This window comes from Callorhinus ursinus, unplaced genomic scaffold (genome assembly GCF_003265705.2).
Source record: "Callorhinus ursinus isolate GAN/ISIS: 27379988/994484 unplaced genomic scaffold, GSC_fseal_2.0 scaffold15, whole genome shotgun sequence".
Lineage (NCBI taxonomy): Eukaryota > Metazoa > Chordata > Mammalia > Carnivora > Otariidae > Callorhinus > Callorhinus ursinus.
Window position 1 is genome coordinate 13,595,331 of NW_027397077.1, and position 17,883 is coordinate 13,613,213.

At 37.3% G+C, this 17,883-nt stretch overlaps 1 protein-coding gene across 1 annotated transcript in view; it reads right to left on the reverse strand.

Annotated features, from left to right (window-relative positions):
* DNAH12 (dynein axonemal heavy chain 12) overlaps nt 1-17,883 on the reverse strand; it is a 233,005-nt gene that overhangs the window by 192,300 nt on the left and 22,822 nt on the right. The window contains exons 6-13 of the mRNA XM_025885603.2: nt 12,763-12,835; nt 11,801-11,959; nt 11,392-11,587; nt 7,057-7,245; nt 6,212-6,368; nt 5,042-5,133; nt 4,140-4,318; nt 1,510-1,645 (exon numbers count right to left, since the gene is read on the reverse strand). Of these exons, the coding sequence (XP_025741388.2) occupies nt 1,510-1,645; nt 4,140-4,318; nt 5,042-5,133; nt 6,212-6,368; nt 7,057-7,245; nt 11,392-11,587; nt 11,801-11,959; nt 12,763-12,835 (1,181 nt within the window). The remainder of the gene's footprint in view (nt 1-1,509; nt 1,646-4,139; nt 4,319-5,041; nt 5,134-6,211; nt 6,369-7,056; nt 7,246-11,391; nt 11,588-11,800; nt 11,960-12,762; nt 12,836-17,883) is intronic.

Sequence of the window (17,883 nt, forward strand, 5' to 3'; positions counted from 1 at the left end):
GGGTCTCTTCTGGTTCCATACAAATTTTAGGATTATTTGTTCCATTTCTTTGAAAAAAGTGGATGGTATTTTGATGGGGATTGCATTGAATGTGTAGATTGCTCTAGGTAGCATTGACATCTTCACACAAAAATTATTTTTAAAAAGCATACAAAAAGTGTTCAAATTCATTTGTTTTCAATAAAATGCAAATTAAAAATACAATGATTTCCACCTAACAGAACAGAAATTTTCTTCCTTTTTCTTTTTTTAAAGTTTTTATTTAAAATCCAGTTAGTTAGCATACAATATAATATTAGTTTCAGGTGCATAATATACTAATTCAGGACTTCCATATATCACCCTGTGCTCATCACAAGTGCACTCCTTAATCCCCATCTCTATTTCACTCACCCATCCGCACTCACCTCCCCCCCTTGGTAACCATCAGTTTGTTCTCTATAGTTAAGAGAACAGCCTAGCAAATTTAAAATATCTCACAATAGCAAGCATAAGTAAGGTGTAAAACAATAGGACTCTTAGACACTGCTGATAGGAGTATAAAATTGGAACTACTTTAGAAAAGAGTTTTGCCTTAGCTAGTAAAGGTGAAAGTAAATATGTGTTATAATACCTGGGAAAAATGCATGAATATATACATGAGAAATGTTCCCAGCAGCATTGCTATTAATAACATAAGTAGAAACAAACCAAATATCCAGAACAATAAAACTAAAATAACAAATTATTATATGGTTATATGATAGTGAATATAAAACGGCAATGAAAATAAAGTTAAGAAACAATGTTGACAAGATGCAAAAGAATAGAAACAGTATGACTATTTATGTAAAGATCCAAATGAGACAAGAATTAGTTATATTGATTAGGAATGCATATTTAGATGGTAAAACTCTACAGAAGTGCAAGGAAGTGATTACTATAAAAGTTAGGATAGTGTTTACATCCAAGAAAAAGAGGAGACTGTGATGAACTACTAGTGTGTTGGCAAGGTTCTATCTCTTCCCTGGGTGATAATTATGGGGTGTTTACTTTATAATATTTTAAATTGCACAATTTATGCTTTATGCAATTTTGGATATGTGTGTTATATTTCACATTTTAAACAAAAAATTAGAGTACAATACAGATGAATATTGTACTCTGCTGGGGTAGGCATAAGCATACTACTAAATGTAGAAATTATAAAAGAAGGAAAAAATTTTAAGCCCATGTTGTTTGAGGATGAACACATAGTTGGTGGGACTAAAGAATAAAAATGTGTGATTACTGTAGAAACCAAGGGAAAACCTCTAGGGGAGAGAGGGAGAGAAGCAGTTATGATCAGAAAGTCACATGCAGAGGGATTCAGGGGTACAGGCAATATCCTATTTCTTACCTTCGGTCATGGCAATATAGGTAGGCACCTTATAACTACTTTTTTTATGTTTTATACATTTTTCAATATGTTTATCATCTTTCACAATAAAAAGAGACTAATTTAAAATATGTAAATTAAAAGATTCTTACCTTGATCCGTAAAACCAACTCTTGAATCCCTGTAGTCCGGGCTTTTTCTATATAAGATATCAGATCCATCATCTCTTCTGTTGTCTCAGGGACTTTTAATGCATGCTCTTTAATTGCTTCAAATTCGCTGCAAATACTGACATAATACTCTGCTTTACTATGGCTATGGTAATTAATGCCGTGTCATACTCAATACATGTGTGTTATTATGATTATTGTAAAATATGAACTGTGATAGCCTCAAAATATTAAATCACTAAGATGTTTTAAAACATTTAAGGACAACTTATCTGATATAACCCAGCATACATCTTACATCTACAAAATCTACAAAACTGAGGTAACATTTTCATGTGGAAGTTAGGGTATATTAAAATTTTTTTTCTGCAGATCTCTTTAACTCTCTTGAACACCCAGTTAAGTAAGCAGTGTGATACAGAGCGTACTTAGGAATAGCAAGCAGGCCAATATGAAAACAAAGAAGGTGATATCACATGAAGCTGGAAAGGTGAGCAGGAATTAGATAGTGTAGGGCTTGATAGTTCAGTCTTGATTATCAAAAATTTAGGAGGGATGCATTAAAGTGGATAATGACAAAAAGACAGGAGATCCTATGGGGGCACTTTCTTCTTGCTAGAACAGAATCTAAGACCCTTGGGGAGAGACATTACAGCAAAAGACAAGGAGGCAAACAAATTGATTGAGAGCAAGGTGGCCCAAGCAGATGTTAAACCAAACTGTGAGCAAGCAAACTGCTCTTTAATTATTATTAATTTATTTAATAAATTGTACTTTACTTAGGGGCACACATTTCCTCCTTTTGATGTTATCTACCTCAAGTACAGAATTTAAATAGAAAAGAATTAAAGAATGAACTAGACAGAGGAATCTGAATAACTTTTCAGCAGCTCTTATGTCATGGGTTTATAGTAAGATAAAATTATTTTGTTGGAAGTAATAGAATTTTCCAGAAAAGTCACACATACTCCAAAAATAAATCCCAAAGTCATGTTAAACATAAATCATTTTTTGATTATGGCATTGTCATCGTTCCTGATATTCAATGGGATTGTTAGAAATGGATGCTTTGCCATCTTTGATATATTTTTGTATAGGAGTAGACTTTTGTACAAAGTATACCTGACAATACTTGACTTTTGACAGCCATATATTTTTATTCACTTAAAAATATTTATTGATGTGATAGCTCCCTTAATTGGGCACCTATTCTATGCCAAGCCTTGTGCCAGATGCTTTACAAATGTTATCTGTGATGCTAACATTAGTCCTGCAAGGAGGGGATTAATTTTACAGCTGGCACAGCAGGAAACTGAGGCTCAGAGAAATGAAATAACTTGCCTAGAGTCACAGAACTAGTTCATCACAGAGCCAGGATTCAAATCCAGGTCTTTCAGATTCCAAAGCACAGGATTTTCTCACATTGCTTCTGGGAAAATAAACATACTAGCTAACATTGCTTGAGTATCGTGTTCCAAGCACTATGCCTAGTGCTTTATATATATTGGTTTTAATCTTTACAGATGTTACAAACAGGCAACAAATAAGTTAAATGAGTTGGATGATGAGTTGCTTGAGCAGTGGGTGAAAAAACCAAAGGACACATTCCCTGCCTAAAATGAAAACTGCTTCTCAGCTCCATTTACCACTGAAGGCCCAACATGGCATGGTCTTCCCACTTTTTCAAGAAAAGTAAAAGATCTGGATTGTGTGTGTGTGTGTGTGTGTGTGTGTGTGTGTGTGTGTGTGTGTGTAAAATCTTCTAATTTTGAAATGTTGATAGCCAACTCAAAATGTGTTTAAACAAAATAAAACACAGCATGAGACAAATAAAACTATCTGCATGACCTATTCAGATAGCAGGGCACTGGTTTGTGAATCTAACTTCACAGCCACTCTGCAAAGCAAGCATTGCCGTCTCTATTTTACAGATGACGAAAATAAGCTGGGTGACACAAAAGTAAATATTAGGGTCAGGAACAATCCCAGATCTTCTCAATATCATTGAGAGTCTATATTCTCTCCATTTTCATGCAACCTGTATTCAAACACTGGTTTATTTCAATTTCTTTTTTTAAAAAAATCCTGGGTTGCCTCAAAACAACCCTCAAATAGTATCAAACAAAAACCAGACCATCAGGACTACAAAGGAAAACTCCTTAGGAGGCAGCTATGAGGGGTGCCTGGGTGGCTTAGTCGGTTAAGCGTCTGCCTTCGGCTCAGGCCATGATCCCAGGGTCCTGGGATTGAGTCCTGCATCGGGCTCCCTGCTCAGCAAGGAGTCTGCCTCTCCCTCTGCCCCTCCCCACCACTCATGCTCTCTCTCTCTCTCATAAAAATAAATAAATAAAATCTTTTTTAAAAAGGAGTCAGCTATGAAGAGAAGTTATAAGTACTTATATTAAAAATTTTTTAAAGTTAGTTTATTTATTTATTTATTTTAACTAATCTCTACACCCAATGTGGGGATCGAACTCACAACCCTGAGATGAAGAGTCGCATGCTCTTCCAACTGAGCCAGCCAGATGCCCCTCATATTTTAACAAGAGTTATTATTAGCAAAATATTTCTTTTAGCTCTATAATTCTGAGTTTAGCAATACTTCTACTTACCTTTCATTTTCTTTTCTATGTTTTGAAGCTATATCGTTTAATAATATGTTTGCAAAGGTTTTTGCTTTGTTTGTTAGGCCTATCTTCAAATCTTCACAATCCAAACGCACCATAGGGTAATGAACCCACTGAGGCAAAAGCATTATTTCTGAGGCAAGACTGAAAAATCTTTCTATAAACTTAAAATTAAAAAAAAAAAGGATTTAAAATTCAGATCCAAGTATATTACTTGCACAGCTAAAAACCTTCAAAACAAAATACAAACTCTTGAGCAAAGATACCCTAAAATTGTCCCACATGGCTCCGACTTATATTTCCAACTTCATATTCTAAACCAGCCATGTACTGCATTCCTATGTTACCTGTTCTACAGCTGTTTTGGTTCATTTGATAGTCTCTGAACACCCCTAAACCCTTTTGGTCTTTGTTCATGTTACAGTCCCTCTCTTCTCCACCTATGAATATCTACTTCAAAGCCTAGTTCACTTTTCACTTCTTCAAGAAACCTTCACCAATCTTCCAAAGCAGAAACAATCATTCCCTCATCTTTGCTTCCACAACATTTTGTACACATTTCCATTCCAGTACTTACGTCCACATGTCATAGTGGTTACTCCTATGTCTGGCTTCCAGGCCAAATATAAGCTCCTCAGGACAAGGTGTATGTATTATTTATCTTTATGTCACCAAAATCTTGCTAGATGTCTGAATGTGATTGTTGAAGCAATGAATGAGTAAATGAATCACTAAAGAAATTGTGTAGTTAACCTATAAGCTTATTAAAATGGTATTCTGAATAAGAAATTCTATTAACTTTAGTTGAAACATTTACTTTCCAGAAAAAAACCCTAATTAAAAAAAAGAAAGTCAAGGCGTTAATGAAAAACAGAATTACCACTTACCTCTGTGTATTCATCAAAAGTATGATCTTCTGCCTGAAAAGTCTCTATCATCTCATCTGCAGTCCCATCAAGAAGCCAATTGTATTTTTCAACTGAAAATTAATAATCTAATTTAAATCTCAATAAGACCCATTCAAAAAGATAAAGTGCTTTTTAATATGATCATGGAAAGAAGTAGACTATTCAATTAAATATTATTAATAATTAACATATATTAACAGGAATAGAAAAAAATAGACTTAACAAGCAAACCAGGTTAAACGTGGCATTTTAAAATAAAGAAAATAGTGTATGTAATGATCTTACAATAACTTAGAGGTACAGATAAGCCAGTTAATAGAAGGTGTTGATTAAGAGAATGTTAAATAACTATACTGACCCCACACACCCTTGAAGAGACTGTAAAACTGAGCTGCAGTCTCTTCAAAACTATTCTTCAGGGGGCGCCTGGGTGGCTCAGTTGGTTAAGCAACTGCCTTCGGCTCAGGTCATGATCCTGGAGTCCCGGGATCGAGTCCCACATCGGGCTCCCTGCTCAGCAGAGAGTCTGCTTCTCCCTCTGACCCTCTTCCCTCTCGTGCTCTCTATCTCTCATTCTCTCTCAAATAAATAATAAATAAAATCTTTTAAAAAAATTTAAAAAAAACTATTCTTCAAGGCGCCTGGGTGGCTCAGTTGGTTAAGCAACCGCCTTCGGCTCAGGTCATGATCCCAGAGTCCCGGGATGGAGTCCAGCATCGGGCTCCCTGTTTGGTAGGGAGTCTGCTTCTCCTTCTGACCCTACTCCCTCTTGTGCTCTCTTTCTCACTCTCTCTCAAATAAATAAATAAAAATAAAATCTTTTTTTAAAAAAACTACTCTTCAAAATTAAAAATTATCTTAATTTAAAACTTGATTTAGCTTTCTCCTTATTCCAACATCTCTTCTCTCTGCTTTTTTGCTTTATTACTCTGTTCCTGTTAACATTCACCCTTTGGACTAAACAACAGAATTCAAGTTTCTTGAGTGTGATCTTTGATTCTGCCAAAAGCCATGCCAATGCTGACTTCTGGCTCTTCCTGCTTTTTTCACGACAGCCCCAGACAACCAAATACTTGACCAATGTCCAGCTAAAATAAAAATGGTATTCTTTTATGATAAAAGGTATAATACTACATATGTGATATATACCGTATGTCTCATAATGTTTTCTTGCACCTTCTGAGTTATGATGTACTGCCAACTTCAATGTAGTAAGAGCCCATTGTAACACATGTTCAGGAAGTTGTGTGTCAAGATTTACAGTTGGTGAAGTTCCTGATAGCCAAGAGGGAACTGTTTGGACATTCTAACAAAAATTAAAATGACAATTTTTGAAACAAATATCTGTGCAATTGGTCTATACATAGATCCTATACAATATTTTTAAACATTCTTTTCAGATTTCAATGGTCCAAAAAAAGATAACTCGATGCAAAATCATGATTTAAAATTGTATAGTTTGGGGCACCTGGCTGTCTCAGTCGGTATAGCATGCAACTCTTGATCTTGGGGGTTGGGAGTTTGAGCCCCACGTTGGGTGTAGAGATTACTTAAAAATAAAACCTTAAAAAATAATAAAATAAAATAGAATTATATAGTTTGTACTCTAATATAAAAACTTGAGTTAGTTTTCTATCATTCAACAACTTTTTATTGAATCACTATAATGTCTAAGTGATTATACTAGAAAGTAGAAGGAACAAACATCACATGGATCTTGTCCTTAAGAAGCTCACAACTATGTAGAGAAGATGAAATGGACACATAAATACCAATTCCTAACTGTAATAAAAGTTCTAAGAAGGAAAACATCATTTCTAGCCAGGGAACTTTATCAAGGAGAAAGTATTTTCTAACTTAAAATAACTTGGGGGATGGAAATAAAACAGAGTTATAACATTTTATGTACATGTCCACTTTATAGTTTCAACTCCATTGAAAATTTTGAAAGAGACCCATATATAGAAACCCACTGGATAAGGATGGAAGAATACCTGTAGAGCTTCAGTTATCCGCTCTACCAAACCCAAAACAACATCTTCCAAATCTTGAAAGGTAGGATAAAATTCCATTTTATCATCATCAAATGTCAATTCCATCTTAAATATTGGCAGCCCACGTTGATCTTCTTGGTCAAAGAGTTTCACAAATCCTTCTACAGTTCTCTTTAAGAAATCCTTTAGCTGCATGATATAAATTACTACTTTAGAATGTACAAATTCAACCTTTAACCTTTAGTTCAAAATCAGTGAGCTATTACCTATAATTAAGGCATTCTATCAGTCTGTTTAGTCCTCACAATTTTCTTCATTCAGCACAATATGTTCCTACTAAATTTGGTGTAAAATAATAAATAGAACAATATATGCAAACTTTAATTTTTTTATAGAATATCAACAATCTTAATATGGCAACTAGAATTTTCCACATTCTTTAGCATTTCTTTTCCTGGTACAGAAAACTAAACAACATGGTGAAGACTAATGGGAGGAGAGGCCAGACACCTGAGGGTTAGGGTGTTATGAGGTGACATGCACATGAGGTGAGGGACAGTGGTACAGAGCTATCTCCTAGTCAACTGTTAAATAATCAAGACTTCTAAGACCCAGTTACTAAACCCTTGGATGGTTGAAAAGCACCACGGTGGGAATATTTACACCAGGAAATTGGCAAACACTACAAATTAGGGCTTTTCTCCCCCATCCCCAAAGCCGGATTTCCAGCACATCACTAAGTGAGGGTGAAGCCACTGGAACTGAGAAATGTGCACAGTAAGTTACCAAAGAATGAATAATGCATTCTTTTTTTTTAAATAAAAAGATTTTATTTATTTTCAAGATGGTGGGGAGGGGCAAAGGGAGAGAGAATCTCAAGCCCACTCCACACTGAGTGTATAGCCGGACCGGGGCTCCATCTCACAACCCTGAGATCATGACTTGAGCTGAAACCAAGCATAGGATGCTCAACCTACTGAGCCACCCAGGTGCCCCTGAATGATGCATTCTTATGTAGAAACAGCTATTGGAAATTTAGCCAAGCAGATAAATATAGATCTAAAACCATCTTCAAAATGTTCCCCATCTCTACTTCTTATCAAATAATCATAGTCCTCTTAAGAGGATAAAGGTAAAAAGGAAGTCATGTATGTTAATCACAGGGTTATATACTAGATATTAAACGTGTCCTTTTAAGGATACATTGAAAAATTTGTGGGGGCTGCTTGTGCGCGCGCAAGGCTTGAGCATGAGCCGGACTTGACCGCGAGGCGGAGGCAAAAGCCACCGCCTCCCTCTTCCCCTCCCTTGAATGAGGCGGCGCGTTGGCCAGAGAGAGATGGTGGGCACCCAACCAGTCTTAGCCTCGGCGCGGATGCTTCCGTCTCACGCAGCGATCCTCGCGGGCCTCTAGTGCGCTCCCTCAGCCCCAGCAGCCTCCACCTGGAGGGCGCCCTCGGGCCGGCGAGGAGGGGACGCCCGCCTGTGTTGGTACCTGAAGTCACCTGCTCCGCGCGAGAGGCAGAGGCTGCCACGGCGGTGGCAGAACTACAGAGCTGCGGGGTCCATCTGACCCTTACCCTCAGCCCAGGAAGTAACCAATGCGAAACATGTTGCAGAAACTTTCATGAAGTGGGAAGGAAAAAAGTGCCACTGCCTATCAAGAAAAAAAGACCAAAAGAAAACATGGGAAATACAACTACCAAATTCCGTAAAGCACTCATCAATGGTGATTAAAAACCTGGCCTGCCAAATTTATGAAAAAAAACCCTCAGCTGAAAGAATCCCTTAATCCAAATACATCTTACGGGGAGCCCTACCAGCACAATACTCCATTACACTGTGCTGCTAGACATGGGATGAACAGAATACTAGGGACTTTTCTTTTTGGTAGAGATGGAAATCCAAATAAACGGAATGTGCACAATGAAACATCTATGCATTTGTTAGGTATGGGACCTCAAATTATGATATCTGAAGGAGCCCTTCATCCTCGCTTAGCACGGCCCGCAGATGATTTCAGAAGAGCAGATTGTCTGCAGATGACCTTAATATGGAAAGGAGCAAAACTTGACCAAGGAGAATATGAGAGAGCAGCTATTGATGCCGTTGACGACAACAACAACAACAAAACACCCCTGCACTATGCTGCTGCCTCAGGGGTGAAACCCTGTGTCCAGCTTTTAGGAAAACACGGAGGAGACTTGTTTGCTGAGAATGAAAATAAAGACACTCCTTGTGATTGTGCTGAAAAGCAACACCACCTAAGATTTGGCTCTCAATCTGGAATCACAAATGGTATTCTCACGAGATCCCGAAGCTGAAGAAATAGAAGCTGAATATGCTGCATTAGACAAACAAGAGGCTAAGCTCATGGATCAACTATGAGAGACTGATATTAAAAGGAATTGGAAATAATTCTCTGTTCCCTGAGTGCCTTTCACATCTTCTAAAATTTTAACAATTACTAATATATTTGGGTAAATAAGTACCCATTTTTCATTTTTTAACAATAAGTAGGTTTTACCTATATAATTGGGGAAAGCTGTTTTCACTGTGGAAAGAAATAAAAACAAATTCTTCTGTCATAAAAAAAAGAAAAAGAAAAATTTATGGAATCTTTGGAGATATTTTCCAAAAGGGAAAGTTTTTATTCAAAACCATTTTTATAGAATTGTATTTCTACAATAGCAAAAATTTGAGGAGCCCATAAATACAAAATATAAATTAATATTTTCTTTAAAGATGATCAATTCCATTTCAAACCAAGATTTTTTTGAGAAAAAAATGAGAACAAACCCACTTGGGATTTCATATGTTCAAAAAGATATTTACTAGGATAGTCCTTTGTTAATATTCTCCAATAAAGCTATGGATAATTAGTTGATAGCCTTTAAGCATGAGCCCAGTAATCACTCATAATATTGACACATACTTCTAGACTTTCTTTTCATTTTAGATTGCTTCAGATATTGCCTCAGAAAAGTATTTTTATGCTAAACTAATTTAAACAAAATTACTGTAAAAATATTTTTATTTCAAAATAATTACCTAGCACTATGTCTAAATAGAATTTTATTTAAAATAATAAACTAAGGGGCGCCTGGGTGGCTCAGTCACTAAGCATCTGCCTTCGGCTCAGGTCATGGTCCCAGGGTCCTGGGGTCGAGTCCCACATCCAGCTCCTTGCTCCGCGGGAAGCCTGCTTCTCCCTCTCTCACTCCCCCTGCCTGTGTTCCCTCTCTCGCTGTGTGTTTCTCTGTCAAATAAATAAATAAAATCTTTAAAAATAAATAAATAAAATAATAAACTAAAACATCAGTTTTAAACTCAACACCCCAAAAATGAATAATCCAATTAAGAAATGGGCAGAAGACATAGACATTTCTCCAAAGAAGACATACAGATGACTAACAGACACATGAAAATATGCTCACCATCACTGATCATCAGGGAAATACAAATCAAAACTACAATGAGATATCACCTCACACCTGTCAGAATGGCTAAAATCAACAACATAAGAAACAACAGCTGTTGGGGAAGATGTGGAGAAAGGGGAACCATCTTGCACTGTTGGTGGGAATGCAAACTGGTGCAGCCACTGTGGAAAACAGTATGGAGGTTCCTCAAAAAGTTAAAAATAGAACTACCCTACAATCCAGCAATTGCACTACTAGGCATTTACCCAAAGAATACAAAAATACTAATTTAAAGGGATACATGCACCCTGATGTTTATACCAGCATTGTCTACAATAGTCAAATTATGGAAGCAGCCCAAATGTTCATAGATAGATAAAAGGATAAAGACGATGTGGTGTGTGTATATATATACATATATGTATATATATACACACACACACACACAGAGATGAATATTACTCAGCCATAAAAAAGAATGAAATCTTGCCATTTGCTATGACCTGGATGGAGCCAGAGAGTATAATGCTAAGTGAAATAAGTCAGTCAGAGAAACACAGATACCAGATTCCATACAATTTCACTCATATGTGGAATTTAAGAAACAAAACAAATGAGCAAAAGGGAAAAAAGAGGCAAACCAAGAAACAGACTCTTAACTATAGAGAACTGATGGTAACCAGAAGGAGGGGGGTGGAGGAATGGGTTAAACAGGCGATGGGGATCAAGGAGTGCACTAGTCCTGATAAGCACCGGGTGATGTATGGAAGTGTTGAATCACTGTATTGTTCACCTGAAACTAATATTACACTGTATGTTAACTGGAATTTAAATAAAAACTTAAAAAATAATAAAGTAAAATAAGAACTACTCTTATTAACATTATTATTTAAGATATATAGAACATATTTACCTGATTTGACATAAGTGTGGAAACACAGTTATAAAATGCATCCAATTTTTCAGGTTTGATAGCTTCTAGAGTTTCCTTCTTGGTAAAAAGATTTATAACCTTTGGATACCATGTGTTCATTATCTTCTCTTCTGCCTTTTTAGCTTGTATTGATAGATCATTTCTCAGTGATTCACAATCAATTGGCCCTTTAGCTCTATTTATAAGAAAAATAGAAATGATTTAAAGCAAATGATAAATACTGGTCTTAATACACAATTCTTTTTAAAAATAAGATAAATTTAAATTTTTTTAATCTAAAGAAAAGTTCTCAAGACTTATCAATTTTTAAAATGTATGCAGTCAAAATATAAAGACTCAAGCAAGCAACATTCAAATCTTAAATGTTAGAATAAATATGAGATTTTACCTAATCCCTGTTAAATCTAGCAAAACGGAATTGGAAAACATCGTATAACCAAGATCCAGCAATATTTTCATAGTTGGATGAACAATGTGCAAATTAGCTGATATTTGATTTCTGGTCTGCACATAGCTAGAATGCCAAGGATTAGAATAATCCAGTCCTCTGGAAAAGCAAAACACCATATCAAACAGGATTCAAACAATATACTCTAAATTTTAGGAAATAATAGTTATGACATGGAATTAGCATAAAGCAAGAGAAGAGGAAAATATGGTCAGCAATGGAAGCTTTAGGAGACATGCATGTAATAAAAATGCATCAAGATCTTGAAAGTGCATTATCTTCAGAGAGGACAGAGACCACTTGTGGGTAAGGCAGACTGACGGGCCAGGTGGGAGTGCCCTGCTAACTTCCACTGTGCTCTGGGTCAGTTACCATGGGTAGAGATAAAGGAACTCAGTCCTTGGAACTGGGGAGAAAGGATGAAGAAATCTGTCTGGCATACACCAAAGCTTACTTAAGGCCACATTGACCTATACATCCGTAAGGGTTCCCCTAATTGTGTAAGCAGCAAATAGACAAGTTCAGAGCAAGGACACCTTCAGGGGAAAAAAATACCCAGTAGTGCTATTTTTTAGATGTATTCAAAGTACCTTTGAGCTTCACAATTCTAGACTTAAATGTAAGATCAGCTTATTTTTAATCTGTTATCAAAACCTAGATGCAATTCTGTTTTCAAAATAACTTACTGGGGCACCTGGATGTCTCAGTTGTTTGAGCCTCCGACTCTTGATTTAGACTGGGGTCATGATCTCGGGATTGTGGGAACAGCCCTGCATTGGGCCTTGCGCTGGGCAGGGAGTCTACTTGGGATTCTCTCTCTCTCTCTCCCTCTGCCACTCCCCCTGCTCATGCCCTCTCTCTCTCAAAGAAATAAATCAATCTTTAAATAATAATTTACTCACTCAGGGGATGTAGGTAAAGGGCCTCCTTCATCTTCAAGCCATTTAACTGGAGGTTTCACGAGAACACTCCTCACTAAAACATATATATGCATTAATATTTCTTGAAAACCCTTGCAAATCCTACTCAAACAAAAGTTTCTAACTTTTGATATTGGAAAACATAGTTTATTGAGCATTAAAGTGAGAAGAAAAAAATTCCTTTATTTGAAAAAAAGCAAGTTCTTGGTACTATTTGGTGTTACTTTGGGTGTGAATTCAGATATGGGAAAGCTTTAAGTCTTTAGTTTTTTTGCATTCTATCTACTCAAAGTCCACTTAAAAACTTATTCCAATAAAAACTGCAAATGTTAAATCCCTAATAAACCTCCCTAAATACAGTAATATTTTTTATAATTCTGTAAACAGTATAACTACAGGCATAAAGACAAAGAGAAAAATCAAAAAGCTATTAGCTAATAAGCACATAAAAATTACACAAAGTTCCCTTGAATTACAAGATTTTGACTGGATAATAAGCTCAAAATAAAAACTTTTTTTAAAGTAGATTTTGAGAGGAGCAAGATGGAGGAGGAGGAGGAGACCTAAATTTCCACTGGTCCCAGGAATTCAGCTAGACAGTTATCAAACCATTCTCAACACCTACAAACTCAACAGGAGAGTGAAGGGAAGAATAGCAGCAATTCTATGAACAGAAAAGTGACCACCTTCTGGAAGGTAGGACATGCACAGAAGTGAATCCAAGGCGATATTCAGGAAGATAGATGGAGGGGGAGGGGGCCTCCATCAGCCTGGTACCAGCAGCAGAGCACGAAATCGGAACTTTTAGAAGTCTGCTCCGCTGAGGGACATCGCCCCAGTGGCTAAGCAGGGGATTGGAACCCTCGTTGGGACAGTGTGGTCTCAGGACCCTCGGGGTCACAGAGGGACCAGGCATGCCTGAGTGCGGCAGAGCTCCCAGGTGTCAGAGTGGGGAAGCCGGCTGCAGAGACGGAGCCGAGGCGCGGGCTCTCAGCTCGGGGTTGCCATAAACTGTGATCTGTGGCACAGTCGGGCCACGGCTCCTCCAGCAGGGACCCAACAAGCAGCAGATCCGGGGAGACTCCCCTTCCTCCCCCAGGAGGAGCGGCGCGGGAGCGCACCGCAGGGATCTGCTGGGTTTGGAGACTCCACACGGGGTCGGGTGCCAGAGATAGCAACGCTCGGCCACAGGCCGGGTGAGCATGGAGTGCGACCGGAGACCGGGGACACGGGAGTGACTGACTGCTTTTCTCTGGGGGTGCACTGAGGAGTGGGGCCCTGAGTTCTCAGCTCCTCCCGGGTGGAGATTGGGAGGCCACCATCTTCACTCTCATCCTCCAAAGCTGTACTGAGAGCTTGCAGGGAACAAAAGCTCTGAAGAGCAAACCCGATCAGATTACTTAGCCCAGACCTGGCAAGGGCGAGGCAATTCTGCCTCCGACAAAGACATTTGGGAACCATGGCAACAGGCCCCACCCCCAGAAGATGAGCAAGCACAGCCAGCCAAGACCAAGTTTATCGATCAATGAGAAGGGCAGAACTCCAGTGCTAGGGGAATACAGCACATAGAATTCATGGCTTTTTCCCCATGATTCTTTAGTCTTTCAAAGTTAATTTTATTTTTTTTTTGTTTTTTTGTTGAATTTTTCTTCTTTCCTTTTTCAACCAACATCTTATCAATTCGTTTTTTAAAATCTTTTTTTAATTTTCATTTTACACCCATATTCTATCCGTTCATTGTATTTAACCTATTTTTTGTGTATATATATAAGTTTTTCGTTCTTTAAAATTTTGGGATACAGTTTCTTCTAACAGACCAAAATATACCCTAAATCTAGTGTATGACTTTGTCCTAGTCTCCTGCCTGATCACATTTGCTTTTTTTTCTTAATTTTTTCGTTCTTTTTTCAACCAGCTTATCAATTCCTTTTTGAAAATCTTTTTAAATTTTCATCTTTACAGTCATATTCCATCCCTTCATCGTATTTACCCTTATTTGTGTATATATATATTTTTTTCTTTCTTTAAAATTTTGGGAGGCAATTTCTTCTAACAGACCAAAATACAACCAAAATCTAGTGTGTGACTCTGTTCTATTCACCAGCCTGATCATATTCTTTTTTTCCCCCCCCTTTCTTTTCCTCCCAGTTTCAGGTCTCTTCTGATTTGTTTCATGTATATTTTTCTGGGGTTGTAGTTACCCTTTTAGCATTTTGTTCTCTCATTCATCTATTCTTCTCTGAACAAAATGACAAGATGGAAAAACTCACCTCAAAAAGAACAAGACATAGTACCAACTACCAGGGACTTAATCAGTACAGACATTAGTAAGATGTCGGAACTAGAGTTCAGAATGACAACTATAAAAATACTAGCTGGGCTTGAAAAAAGCATAGAAGATACTAGAGAATCCCTTTCTGGAGAAATAAAAGAACTAAAATCTAACCAAGTCAAAATCAAAAAGGCTATTAATGAGGTGCAATCAAGAATGGAGGCTCTAAATCCTAGGATAAATGAGGCAGAAGAGAGAATGAGTGATATAGAACACCAAATGATGGAGAATAAAGAAGCTGAGAAAAGGAGAAATGAACAATTACTGGAACATGAGGGGAGAATTTGAGAGAAAAGTGATACCATAAGACAAAGCAATATTAGAACAAATTGGGATCCCAGAAAGAGAAGAAAGAGAGGGGCAGAAGATATACTGGAGCAAATTATAGTGGAGAATTTCCCCAATTTGGGGAAGGAAACAGGCATCAAAATCCAGGAGGCACAAAGAACCCCCCTCAAAATCAATAAAAATAGGTCAACAGTCTGACATCTAATAGTAACACTCACAAGTCTCAGAGACAAAGAGAAAATCCTGAAAGCACCTCAGGACAAGAGGTCTGTAACCTACAATGGGAGAAACATTAGATTGGCAGCAGACCTATCCACAGAGACCTGGCAGGCCAGGAAGGACTGGTATGATATATTCAGAGCACTAAACGAGAAAAATATGCAGCCAAGAATATCCAGCTAGGCTGTCATTGAAAATAGAAGGAGAGATAAGATAAGCTTCCAGGACAAAGAAAAACTAAAAGAATTTGTTAACACCAAACCAGCCCTACAAGAAATACTGAAAGGGGTCCTCTAAGCAAAGAGAGAGCCTAAAAGTAACATAGACCACAAAGGAACAGAGACGATATACAGTAACAATCACCTTACAGGCAATACAATGGCACTAAATTCATATCTTTCAATAGTTACCCTGAATGTAAATGGGCTAAATGCCCCAATCAAAAGACACGGGGTATCAGATTGGATAGAAAAACAAGACCCATCGATATGTTGTCTGCAAGAGACTCATTTGAGACCCAAAGACACCTCCAGATTGAAAGTGAGGGGGTGGAAAACCATTTACCATGCAAATGGACATCAAAAGAAAGCTGGGATAGCAATCCTTATATCAGACAAATTAAGATTTTAAACCAAAGACTATAATAAGAGATGAGGAAGGACACCACATCATACTTGAAGTGTCTATCCAACAAGAGGATCTAAAAATTATAAATATCTATGCCCCTAACATGGGAGTAGCCAATTATATTAGCCAATTAATAACAAAATCAAAGAAACACATCAACAATAATACAATAATAGTAGGGGAATTTAACACCCCCTCACTGAAATGGACAGATCATCTAAGCAAAAGATCAACAAGGAAATAAAGGCCTTAAATGACACACTAGACTAGATGGACTTCACAGATATATTCAGAACATTCCATCCCAAAGCAACAGAATACACATTCTTCTTGAGTGCACAAGGAACACAATCCAGAATAGATTACATCCTGGGTCACAAATCAGGTCTCAACCGGTACCAAAAGATTGGGATCATTCCCTGCATATTTTCAGACCACAATACTTTGAAACTAGAACTCAATCACAGAGGAAAGTTGGAAAGAACTCAAATACATGGAGGCTAAAGAGCATACTACTAAAGAGCAGCTAAAGAATGAATGGGTCAACCAGGAAATTAAAGAAGGATTTTAAAACTTCATGGAAACAAATGAAAATGAAAACACAACTGTTCAAAACCTTTGGGATGCAGCAAAGGCCATCCTAAGAGGGAAGTATATAGCAATACAAGCCTTTCTCAAGAAACAAGATAGGTCTCAAATACACAACCTAACCTTATACATAAAGAATCTGGAAAAAGAACAGCAAATAAAGCCTAAATCCAGCAGGAGAAGAGAATAAAGATCAGAGCAGAAATCAATGAAATGGAAACCAAAAGAACAGTAGAACAGATCAATGAAACTAGGAGCTGGTTTTTTGAAAGAATTAATAAGATTGATAAACCCCTGGCCAGACTTATCAAAAAGAAAAGAGAAAGAGCCCAAATAAATAAAACCATGAATGAAGAGGAGAAATCACAACCAAAACCAAAGAAATACAAACAATTATTAGAACATATTATGAGCAACTATATGCCAACCAATTAGAAAATCTGGAAGAAATGGATGCATTCCTAGAGATGTATAAACTACCAAAACTGAACCAGGAAGAAAGAGAAAACCTGAACAGACCCATAATCGGTAGGGAAATTGAAGCCGTAATCAAAAATCTCCCAACAAACAAGAGCCCAGGACCAGATAGCTTCCCGGGGAATTCTACCAAACATTTAAAGAAGAATTAATACCTATTCTTCTGAAACTGTCCCAAAAAAATAGAAATGGAAGGAAAACTTCCAAACTCATTTTATGAGGCCAGCATTCCCTTGATCCCAAAACCAGACAAAGACCCCGTCAAAAAGGAGAACTACAGACCAATATCCCTGATCAACATGGATGCAAAAATTCTCACCAAAATACCAGCCAGTAGGATCCAACAGTACATTAAAAGGATTATTCACCACGACCAACTGGGATGTATTCCTGGGCTGCAAGTTTGGTTCAACATCCGCAGATCAATCAATGTGATAAAATACATTAATAAAAGAAAGAACAAGAACCATATGATCCTCTCAATAGATGCAGAAAAAGCATTTGACAAAGTACAGCATCCTTTCTTGATCAAAATTCTTCAGAGTATAGGGATAGAGGGTACATATCTCAAT